The 12,264-nt window shown below is 31.2% G+C and overlaps 1 protein-coding gene across 10 annotated transcripts; it reads left to right on the forward strand.

Annotated features, from left to right (window-relative positions):
- The first annotated feature begins 228 nt into the window (after positions 1–228).
- Positions 229–7,114, forward strand: LOC129284899 (uncharacterized). Of its 10 annotated transcripts, none has more exons than XM_054920420.1 (8): positions 232–1,243; positions 2,670–2,966; positions 4,680–4,802; positions 5,329–5,409; positions 5,796–5,854; positions 5,963–6,041; positions 6,183–6,241; positions 6,556–7,114. In XM_054920420.1, the coding sequence occupies exons 1-5, from the start codon at positions 385–387 to the stop codon at positions 5,822–5,824; spliced, it is 1,389 nt and encodes a 462-aa protein (XP_054776395.1). In that variant the 5' UTR covers positions 232–384; the 3' UTR covers positions 5,825–5,854; positions 5,963–6,041; positions 6,183–6,241; positions 6,556–7,114. The 10 variants fall into 10 exon arrangements, with proteins under 10 accessions (XP_054776442.1, XP_054776438.1, XP_054776449.1 ...); XM_054920416.1 differs by having other exon boundaries at positions 6,187–6,241; XM_054920467.1 differs by lacking the exon at positions 5,796–5,854 and having other exon boundaries at positions 229–1,243; positions 5,300–5,409.
- Positions 7,115–12,264: the final 5,150 nt, after the last annotated feature.

The raw sequence follows: 12,264 nt of genomic DNA on the forward strand, positions 1-12,264 counted from the left end.
AGAGCACACATGAAAGAACAGAGTCAAAATTTGAAGGATGACGGTCAAAGCAATCAACACTTAATAGGAGGGTGACATTGTTTTAAAAAAATATATTGGGGCAAAATTGCACCAAAAAAATTTAAAATATGAGAATATCTTAACCCATATAAATACGATGGCTGGAGAAGGGCAGGAGGAATATTATTATTATTTTTATTAAAAAATTCAACCTTGGATCTCCCGAGGCCACAGCGAGAACAAATTTGGAAGGAGCAACGCACATACGCACCCCAAACACAATAATGTTCCACACCTTCTTCAACCTCTTCCGCTCCTCACAGAGAAATCAATGCCTTCCCTAGCAGAAATTGCAGTGACCGCTGATTTATATCTCTTCTTGTAATGGTTATTGTCCAAGCTTCCAAGCTTACCCTCCCTAATCCTTCTCTTTTCTCTCCTCACATAACCTCTATTCTCTGTGAACCCACTTCTCACTCTCTTGCTCTCATGCACTCTGACTCTTCCTTCTCTCTCTATCCCTCCTTTTCCCCTTCTTCTTCCTTTCCTTCTCTGCATACGCTAATTCCTTCTCCTTCTTCATCCTCCACCTTCCTTCTCCTTCAGAGTTCAAACCCTAATTTTAACCCTCGGGTCCTCTTCATTGTGTGTGGTCCCCACAGAGCTGGGTCCGAGATTCTTCTCCGGTTCTACATATTGCGGAAGAGCAAGGTTTTTGCGAAAGCCCGAGTTATTTGCTCTCAGAAAGACCTCCGATTCCAGTCGAATTTGGGGGTTTTGGTCAACGTTAAGCACGGGGTTTCGATTAAGTTAGCTGGGTCCATCAACTACTTTGCTATGTACTCTGTCTCGAGCTCGAAAATCTGGGTGTTCGGGGCCAAGATGGAGGGTAGCGATGAAGGTGATGATGATGGTGTGGTAGTGAAATTAATGAGGTGCGCTGTGCTCGAGTGTCCTAAGCCCATTTGGTCTCTCAGCGTTTCCTTTGGGTTCCTGCTTTTAGGGGAAGAACATGGAGTTAGAGTTTTCAATCTTAGGCGACTCGTAAAAGGGCGAGATAATAAAGCGAAGAATTCGAAGTTAGATAGTCGAGGATCTTCTCTCCCAAATGGAGTCGTCGGCCATGATTGTAGGAAACATGGGGCTAGCGATCGAGGAGGTAAAAATCGTAGCATTGAGGGGGTTTCGGGAATAACCTGCAATGGTGATGTGGAGTGGAAAACCGGAAAACATCATGGACCTGGTGAGTATTTATTAAATTATTGATATTAGCCAACAGAATTTTCCCAGCAAATTTCAATTTTTTTTTATTTGTGTGGGGTTATTCCTGGAAAAAAAAAATTGCTTTCTGGGAGCTTAGTGCTTAGTATTTTGTATCAGTTTGCACGTTACTGCTTCAGATGAAGTGAGGAGACATATCCACATTATTTTCGGGACGGGATGTTGTGTTTTGCTTCTTTGGCTTTTCTTCTGGAGTTTCTGTTAGTTACATGTGGTTTGAGATGCTGCAAGACTGGAAAAAAGTATGGCCTTGATGGATTTGGTAGCGTCTTCTTAAAAGCTTCAATTTTTTTATTTTTTTATTTTGTAGCTGTAATTTTGTTCTTTGCCCTGGTGATCTTGTAGATCAAGTGAGGGCTTATGATTTTTTCTCATGCCTTTTCTCTTTTAATTTTTTAATTCGAAAATTGAAATTTCAACATTTGATGGTTGTTGGTTTACCACGTCTGTTGGCTAATGTATCTGAAAGTCTAAGGTAAGACGGGATGGTATCTATCGCCCTTGTCTGGAAATATTCAAGGTCATTTTGGATTAGTAGGAAGTGGTGTTATTTGTCACCTCTAGGATGAAAGGGGCTTTTCAGAAGGTTGTGGAGGTTCATTCATAATGATGAATATTTGATGGGAAGATTTTTTAAATGAAACAATCTTTGTTCGTGTCTCATATCAATTATGAGTGGAAGGTTCTTCCATAAGACCATGGAAATATAAATCGAGTGGATCTGCATATCCAACTGTCTACAATGGGAGCTAACTTCATTCAACACTATTGCTTCTTAATCTTCAAGTCATTTTCCAAATCTGTTCTTTGCAATCCACCTCAGGAGCCATAATACTCATCATCTGTACTGAGCAATTCATCTTGACTAAAGTAAAACAGTGTTGCAGACTACAATGCTGTTTTAGAACTTGGAAATCATCTTGTAAGAATATGTGGTGTGTTTATAAACATGGGTTCTGAACGGATTGATCTTTTCTGTTTTTCAACTATCATTATACCGTTTCCTGCTTAGTTAATGCTAGATGATGGTTGATACTAGTGGCCTGGAGCCCTCAATATATAGCATAGTTTTTATGTCCTATTCTGATTGGCACTAGTCTGTTGGATTTCTTGCATGTGTAATTTCTGCCAGCAAGTTGTTTTCTTATTATTCTCTTTAACCAGGTGCAATGCAAGGTGCTGTTGTTCTTTTAGTAACATATAGATGCCTCTTCATGTATATAACAAAAAATTAACAAGACACCTTTCCTGTGGCCTCAATCTTAGTGATTTTTGTTAGGAAGTGGATTTGTAGGATTCTCATACCTGATTAGTCGTTTCTAAATTCCATTGAAAACTGTATCCACTATTCTCTATCATTGCATCTAATATTTTTTGTTTTCTTTTAGTGAAGCAGATGAATGCAAAGTTTAGACAAGATGACAGAGATGGAAGCACCTGTTTTGTGTCATTGAAGAGATATGAGATGGAAACAAAATTGTCAGGGAAGGTGTCTATATCCACAAAAGCAGTTTCCATTCAGGCTCTGTCCCAAAGAAAGTTTCTGGTCTTAGACTCAGATGGAGATTTACACTTGCTATGTCTTTCTAATTCTGTTATGGCAGCAAATATTTCTGGTCATATGAGGAAGTTGCCTCACACAATGAAAGTGCAGAATATGGCTATTCTTCCAGATGTCTCTCTGAGTATGCATCCCCCTTTTTTCATCGAATTTTACTTTTATTATTTCGTTTGTAGATTGTTTCTTAGTTCAAGCATCTAGATCTTGGCAAAAGATGGAATAATTTTTTTTGTTTTTGGGTTAAAAAATTGCAATGTAATCCTTTCACTAATAATGCATTTACACTAATCATGTTAATGCTGAACAAATGTTGTATTTTTCTACAAGTGTGACCTGTCTTTCTGTCATTTGAGAAATCAACAATATGTGGAATGTGACAGTATTTCTCATTCATTCATTTAGATTTAAAAATGCCGTAACTGGAAAGAATTGGGAGTTAACTGAACTCAGAATCCATTTAAATTATCATTAAACAGTTTACTGATGTGAGTCTAGCTGAGTCTCTCTTTTCTCAGTAATTTTTTTTACAGCATTCTTTTACAGAGAGATGAATTTTTTTACCTAAGTGTATGAAGGATGTCTTACTAGCAAAACTATATTAGTTCAAATAGAAAAAATACAATATAGTACTAACATCAATAAAGAATAGGAGAAAGGTGGCGGCGGCAGGATGTATATTTCTGCGCAAGACTTCTGGAATTAGGGTAAATGAAGAAGGGAGAGAGACCCTAAATGAATCTACAATATCATGGATACAAGATGACCTGCTCACGGTCATGTTAAGTTGATTGGCCTATGTAACAATTTGTTTCTTGATAATGGAGGGATATTTGGTAGACTTTGATGTAAATCTAATTGATGCAAGTTCTTGTTGGAAGTATTTGAGTTCAGAAAGCAAATTTTATTCTTTTTTATGATAAACATCACCTCAAGGTTTTCTAATGTAGAAGAGCCGTTTAGTGTCGTACCTTCAGCCACTGAGTTTGTCATAGTCTATTCATGTATTAATCAAATGCTTAATACTATTATTTGGTAATAAATATATGATTTCAAGATTTAATGACCCAGATTGTTTTTTTTTTTTTTTTGGTTCACACATACATTTGGTTAAAAAAATTGTTTTCAGCTAATGTTTTAGTGGGATTGTAAAATGAGCTAAGCTGTTCAGGCTTTCTTTAAAATATTGTTGAAATGTATTAGTTACTATTTATTCAAATGCATTATAAGATCCATTTGGGCGAATTTTTACTGGAAGAGTACCAAAAGAATATGGATATGCAATATACTGACTATTTTTATGGTTTGAAAGATTAGCAAGGCCTGTAATGTACATGCATGTTGAAGATTTATTTCTTGTCATGTGTGTATTTATAAAATTAAGTCCCCCCCCCCCTCATTTTTTGGTTTTAATCCGGCTTATTTGTTTTTTAGTTATTTTTTGGATAACTTTTCTATGTATTTTAGGATTAGCTTTGAGTGTTCTGTTTTGGTGATGATATGATGAATTTAAGTTTTCTGTTTTGATCAAGTAAAAATTATATCGTTTGTAGAGTTATGTCTCATTGTTTAGAGTAGGATTTATTCTGCTGTCTTGTATGCATGCACATGGCTGCAATTTAATGAAGCAAGTTCTTGGAATAATGAAACTTGAATTTCTACTCATAGAATGACAGGAGATTGAAGGAACATAAAAAACATTTCTTGGTTCAAACCTCAGAATGTGAGAAATGCTTGGATAACAGAACAACGACACTGTTAGGATAAATAATTTGAATCTATCTTGTCTCCGTTAATTCCTGTTTCTATATTCTTCTAATATACTGTTTTAATCTCACAGTTTCCCAGACTGTCTGGATATCAGATGGACACAATACTGTGCATGTGTTGGCGATTGACATGGATAATGCTTTAAATGCAACTGATGGAAATGATGGGGATGACAAGCTGCTGCATCTTCCAGGTAACGCAGTTACTTTAGTGCTTGCATTTGTAGTGGGGAATTGAAGGTTTATTTATTTGGTTTTTTGGTATGTTTTTCTTGGTTCATGGTTCCTTTCTGCTTCATTAGATTTCTAACTTCAGTAGTCAGTGCACAACATTCATTAAATTGTAGAAATAAGAATCTATGTATTTTCTCCACTTGTTTCTAACCGCTGAATGAATAGATACTCACACGTTGTTTTAATACAAGTTTTCTTTTTTTTCTTTAGTTTTTTTTTTTTTTTGTAAATGAAGTGCTAGTGTTCTACTATAATTTCATTTAAAATTTTCTCTTTTTTCAATTTTTATTGTCTTATGAGTCCATAATACTTGGTAATCATTCAGCTCTTATAGTTGCTGCTTACTTCTCCTGTAATCAAATAGGTGTTTGCTACTTATCATATTTGTCCTTTCATACATTATTAAATAATTTCGGAACCCCCTTGATTGATTTATTTCTCTATATACTTCCCTTAGTAATTCAGGCAATTTCTGCTTTCTCCCAGTTGTTCAAGTTATTTTCTCTGGTGAAAGGATCCAAGATGTCGTTTCTCTAGCTTCAGATGTTATTTTGATCCTCGGGCAAGGTAAAAATCTATATTACTGTGAATTCTCATTTGATTGGTGTTCCATTCCAATGGAATTCTTGCATTTTATTTTCCCCTTCTCACTCCTTTGACATCCCAATAGAATTCTTTTAGCATGTCACTGTAAAGTCTAACACCAAGTTCTCCTTGTGAATCTTTGGGTGAAATGGCAATTTTTTTAAAAGAGAAGATATATATATTTGGAACGCGCAAGCTTTTGATGGGCAAATACGTGCAAAATTATCATGATATTTCTTGCTTGCACGTACTATATATGGTGTAAAGTATTTAAATTTACAAGTGATCTTGAGTTTGGATTACCGCTTATTGTGCTCGGGCGTTTCCTGTTGCTTACCCACTGTATATGGTGGCTCTATAATTAACAGGAAGCTTATATGCATATGCGATTTCCTGAAGTTGCTTGGCATTTTAATATTTTTCATTGGTAAGCTATCACCTTATAGTTCTTTTAACCTTTTTGGCCAATCATTCGCTTAGTTTGTGGACTGAGTCATACCCATATGAAAGTTTTGATGAAAGCTTGTTTTTGTAGGAAGTCAACATTCCTGGGTCTAATGACAATGTAATGCCTACTTAAGTGGGTTTCTGCTGGGAAAATGCTATCCTCCATTGTAAGTATTTTCTAATTGTGATAAATTTCTGGGTAGACTAAAATTTTCTGGCATGGTAAAAATACTGCTCATTTAACTTGAACTGAACTTGCCATTGTGGATTATATGATTAACATAACTGCATGTCACTGAATTTTCGAGCCAGGAGCTCTGGTCGCCCCAACTAGCAATGCTTCCTCAAGAGACTGGAGTTCATGAAGGTATAGGAATAGGTTGTGTATTTGGCAGTCCATAACTTATAATTTGTTTTAATGAGGACTTGAAACGTTTCCTGATGAAGAACATTTATATTGTCGCATATGTTTTTTTTTGGGACTGAAGTTATAGATACAGCTAAAAGTGGGTTAAGTTAATCATTCTTTTAAGTTGAGGAATATGTCATCCAAATAACGAATTATAAGAATCAATAAATTCTTGTCATGTAAAGTTACGTAGTTTTGCTGCATCATTGTCAGCCCAGCTAATTGTTTTTTTGTTCTTGTTTTGGATCTGACAAAACCCTGGAACTGGTTAGATACATGTGAGTTCTGAGTTGCGGAGCTCAGAGTCAGTTGACAGCTCACCGCTGGGCCACGTGTCTTGAAGCCTTGTTGTGGTAACCTGCAGGACTAGGACTTGCATGCCTGTTAACATGTCAAACTGTTCCCAGTTAGCCCATTTTTTGGATGTTGTTGGCTGAAGCACTGGTTGTCTGCAAGATTACTCAACAGAGTTTATCAGAGAAGGCTCATATCGATCTTTGGCCAACTGGGTTGATTTCTCTGTTGCAAAGTAGTCTCTATATTTTGTCATTCTTTGTTTTTATCTCCAGAGCATTATGAATTTTTTTTCTTTTTTTTCCCTTGAAGTTTGGTTGATATCTACTTGTAGCCGGATATTGATGCAGCTGCTATTATGTTAAGTACCTGTTAAACTCTTCAATTAAGCTGTGATTATGAGTTTATTATAGATATGTATTGCTCATTACGAAGCTGTGTAGATTTGTTCTTTGGCTGAGTAGTTCCAGTTGTAAATAGAAGAATAAAACAAAGAGATCCAAGTAGAGTGAAATAAAATAATCACAATTCAGATTTTGCATAATTTCAAGAGGGAGGGGATTACTGCTGGGGTGATTTAAACTGTTCAAATCTATATATATATATATACCGTAAGTAGCATCTTGATGATGACATGTGTCTTTAATACTATTTTAAATATAAATAAAACTACTTTCCTCAAATATCTCACATTATCCTAACTTATTAACTTATTTACAATCTCAAATTTCTAATTTTAATTTTAAAAAGGTAAGTCTCATTAACTTACTTATTTGCAATTTCAAATTTTTAATTCTAATTTTAAAAGGATAGGCAAGTTATTTATACCTTTCTCATCTCCAAAAATCTCTTCACTATCCAAACTTTACAACTTCTTACATATATTTTTAAATATTTTCTGTTTTGAGAATTTTGCAATATTTGAGATTTTAATTTTAAACATTTGTGAAATTAAGACTAAATTTAAATTTAAATTTTGAAAATATTAGTAGAACCATAAGAAGCATTCTTGCAATGACATTGTCTTTGATGCAATTATACTTTATTTATTTTTTATTTCTAAGTTTTTAAATATAAAGAAAACTATCTCACCTTCAAATATCTTTACATTATCTCAATTTTAAAATTTGTTTTAAAAATTTTGCAAAATTTTAATTTTAAAAATTTTACAAAAAACTCATAATCTAAAATTTTTATTTTCAAAGTATTAGTATAATTTTAATTACTCATAATTTAAAATAAATATAAAATTACCCCACCTCTAAATATTTCTATGTTATCTCAAATTTGTCAAGCCATGCTTTAAATTTAAAGTTAAATTTTAATTTTTTAAATTAACACTAACTTGTCAAACGTGGTAAATATAGTTATATGGGATGGGATGGTTGTAAAATGAGTTGTTAAATGGGTCAGTTGTCATTGATTTTTTTTTAATAATGTGCAAGTTATAAATTTATAACTATCGTATTCTTGTTATAAATCTTGCAACTTGAAGGCTACAAGCCTTCCTTTTTGGGACCAAAAATAGAGACTAGCCATCTTCCTACATGTTGAAAGGTAAAATTTTCTATTTGAATTCCTAAGATTCTCTCTCATTTTATCAAAACATGATTTGTTTTTAACTCTCAATGACTTTGATTTTCTTTGCAAGCAAAGTTTGTTTTGAGATCTCCTACCACATAATATAAACTAAAGACACTAAAGTCATAATTTTGCAGAATTTATTGTGAATTTCAACCATAATTATTATTGATGCAACGAAGCTGGAATTGAAGATAATGGAGCAAGTGCGCAAGCTCTGGGTCACATGATCATGAGTCTTGCTTATTCTTTGATTTTCTTTTTGTCCTTTTAATTGTGAGTTTGAAGATCTATACTTAAGTCATCATTTTTACAAACTTTGTTTATGAGCTTATTTTGTTCATTTCTGTGTTATTCAAGTGACTATTACAAGTGACTATTAGCTTTGTGTTATGGTTTTTAAGATAGAAAAACAAATAAAAAAATTCGCATATTTCACCAAAAAGAAAAATAAAGAAATGTTAGAAATATGTGTTCTACTTTATTGTGCCTTTTTTGAATTCATCTTTAAATATTGTCTGTTTTATCCATTCTTTAAGATAATCAAACTATCTGTAGTTACTTTTTTCATAACCAAATTTCAATGTCTGTTATGTCCTTTCCTTTAGATTCAAGGTTCAATGTCCACTTCATTGATGCATATGGGATATATTGTAATTTGATTGTTTTTTACCATAAAATCTCTAGCTTGATGAAATGTAATGCTATTTAAGTTAAAAGGGATTTGGTTCTTTAAGTAATTGTATGGTTTTCAATTTTTAATGAGACATTGTACTAAGGCCACATTGAATATGAGTATAAATTATTATTTTTTTATAGCAACTAAAATGTCAATATGCCTCTAGAGTTCATATCCATACATACATACATACATACATAAATACACACACACATACATATATATGTATATTTATAAAGTTTTTACGTAAGAAATTGTTGTTTAAGGTGGCCTTTTCTCAAGGAGGCTACTTCATCATACCTTCTAATCAATATGAACATTCTCTATTTATGAAATACATAACAGTATTTGTCTATGTTCTTATTAATCTTTTCCTTTAACTAATGAATATTTGGTTCACTACATCTAGATTAAACTACTCTTTTGATGCTTAATTTTTTAATTACATTGTACTTCATTCTATATGCTAATGGTATATGTCTTATGAATTAATAACACATTACTTTGGATATGAACCAACAGCACCATTTCCTACTTACTAATGTCTTATTTTTTACAAGTACATGTTAACTTGCTCCACAATGTCCTCCACTCCTCTTTAAAATGCATAGTACTTGGGAGTTTTTGCAAATTGAGTCTAAAAGTGCAAATTTTTAAAGCTTATTATCAAGTGACAAGTATGGACCAAATATCTCATTTGAGGAAAATGAACATGCACTTGCCCTACTAATATTTCTGGCAATGCTAAAAGAAAATTTAGATGGAGCTATTGGATTAATGATTAAAACTTATTAGATAATATAAATAACTTTTTTAAGAGAAAGTGTCCTAATATTGATGCTTAAAAATGAAATGTGCCACTCCATATTTTAATGCATGAAATATCTCAGAGTCTAGAAAAATATGGGCAAATCAGTTTTTCCATGACCATGCATGATATGAAAATGGTTGGCACAAAGTAGGGAAGAACATCATTATAAATATATTATAATAATAAGCAATATTGTTTACACATGTTAGCAACATTCTGTAGACAATAAAATGTTTGAATCCTGAACTTTGTTGGCAAAAAGAAAAAGAATCTTAAAATTTAACTCTAAATTCCTAGAAACAAAGAAATATTAGTACAAATACTAAAATATATAGGTTATACTAAAAACAATTAGTGAGAGTAAAATAACACTAAAGAACATACAGCAATAGCAGCATGTTTGCAATATATATATATATATATATTAAAAGTCATTTAGATATTAGCAAAGAAGTTATTTTCACTTAATGACATTTTAAATTTTAAATTTTTTTAATTATTATTTTTTATTTTTTCACATCCTGAGCATTGCATGAGCTATATACTAGTTTTGCTTCAATTGATAATTTTTAAATGAAAAATGTATTCTTTAGAAGAATGATTATTAGATTATTTTTATTTTAGACGTTGTTCTATTAAAAAAAAAGCCATTCAAAATATAAAAATAAAGAGTCCGTTGAGTTGAAAAGAATTTGATTCATAATCTAAAATATTGAGATTAATGTCCTTATTAATGGGTGGATATTTTGGCAAGTGATTTATTAGTATCTTTGTAAATTATGAGCTTAGGGGTTTATCTTGACTTTGATGTGTTTCAAGAATTCAATTTACCTGAAATTTTAAGTTATTTTAACAAATAATCATGTTGCCGAACTGGTTTTTTTTTTTTTGGCTCATTCTGGGAGAAACATGCAAGTGTGGGAAAGAAAAATAAAAAAAAATAATTTCATTTTCTATTCATGGTCAAATTAATTCTAATGTAAGTAAAGTTGATGTAGGAATTTTATGGATGAAAAAATAACGTTAGAAAAATTATTCTTGCTTAAATATAATATGATATGATTGAAAAGTTTTGAATTTTCAAATTGCAGTTTCATATTCGGGACACAATGACTCCAGCTAAACTACATTGCCTTGTTGGGTTCATTTGTACATTAATTTGCACATGTCTTTGTTAAATTAGTTATAATTTAAGCATTGAAAGAGTTAATCAAACTTGATAACGTTCGAATTTAATATGATACTATTGAATATTTTCGCCGATGAAATCAATTTTTTTTTTTAAATAATGCCTGTTTTGTAATACGTGTCAAAATTTTTTGAGAAAAGTGGGATAGACGATAGTAACATAACATAGAGATGAGACAAAGATGAGAGCTATGATGATGAGTCACAGTAAGTGGGGCCCACCTACTTCCATAATATGAGGACCCCCCTCTTTTCACACATTCCCACGAACATGTGACTTCCACTTTCACCTCTCCGTTTAGATTCTTCAATATTTACGTACATTTGCATATTATATATATATATATATATATATGTATGTATGTATGTATGTATGTATGAGTATTTTACTGCCTTGTATTTAAGTATTATTAATGTGGGTTTAATGGGAGATGGTTCTCTCAGGAACAAAAAAAAAAAAAAAAAAGGTTGTCCTTGTTGTTTACAAGGACTTGAATTTATGGCCTAATACTTAAGTTATTATTATCCTTTCCATTAAGACTAATGCATGTTGATTATACACACATATTATAATTTCTATCTTTTATAGACTATGAATAATATTACTCTCATCTCAAATTATAAAATAATTTAATATAAAATTATGTATATCAATAAAACTTAATAGTAACATTTTACAAATTTAATTTTTAAAAAAATTTAAAAAATACCCTTAATTTAATATAACTTTTACTGTATATAGTTAATCATTATGTTACAATCATTTTAATTCTTTTACCCACTTGAAATGTAATATTATAAAAATATCATTAATAAAATTTTATTTTTTAAATTATCTTATATTTAAAATAATAAAATACTTTTAAAGTTATCTTATAATTTGAAAGAGGGGAAGTATAATTTATTTTTAAGTCTTATGAGAGAAAATATAATTTGACTTAATAGTCAACATTTTTGTATTTAACCGAAGGATCCAAATTGTAATGTTTATAAATGTTGAAGAATAAAAATATATTAAAAAGGAGTTTAAAGGCTCATATGTTCTTAGATCTATGTTTGTTGTTCTGGCGGCTACATTTGGATCTCTTGCTAGTAATATAGGGCCTGTTTTGACAACTTATTTTAAAAATAATTTTTTATTTTTTAAAATAAAAAATGAAATATTATTTTAAAAAATAAAAAAATAAAAATAACTTTTAGATATTCTATGAAATTATTATTTTAAAAAATAAGAAAGAATAAGAAAAAAACTTATTTTTATTTTTTATTCTTAAAATATATTTTATAAAACAGCAGTTCTTATTATAATAAAATAAAAATAATTTTGAATAACCTCATAGTTCTCGTTTTCTAGGCCAAAAAAAAGTTCTTGAATTTATAATCTAAGTTTTACTCTAAAATTAATTAGGATCACTTAATATGTTTTTT

The sequence above is a fragment of the Prosopis cineraria genome, unplaced genomic scaffold (genome assembly GCF_029017545.1).
Source record: "Prosopis cineraria cultivar Desert tree isolate PC_DT_omini unplaced genomic scaffold, ASM2901754v1 PC1, whole genome shotgun sequence".
NCBI lineage: Eukaryota > Viridiplantae > Streptophyta > Magnoliopsida > Fabales > Fabaceae > Prosopis > Prosopis cineraria.

Coding starts and splice junctions, on each gene's coding strand:
- LOC129284899 (XM_054920420.1), top strand. CDS start 385: ATGGTTATTGTCCAAGCTTCCAAGCTTACCCTCCCTAATCCTTCTCTT. Junction 2,967..4,679: donor TCTTCCAGATGTCTCTCTGA/GTATGCATCCCC, acceptor TTAATCTCACAG/TTTCCCAGACTGTCTGGATA. Junction 4,803..5,328: donor CAAGCTGCTGCATCTTCCAG/GTAACGCAGTTA, acceptor GCTTTCTCCCAG/TTGTTCAAGTTATTTTCTCT.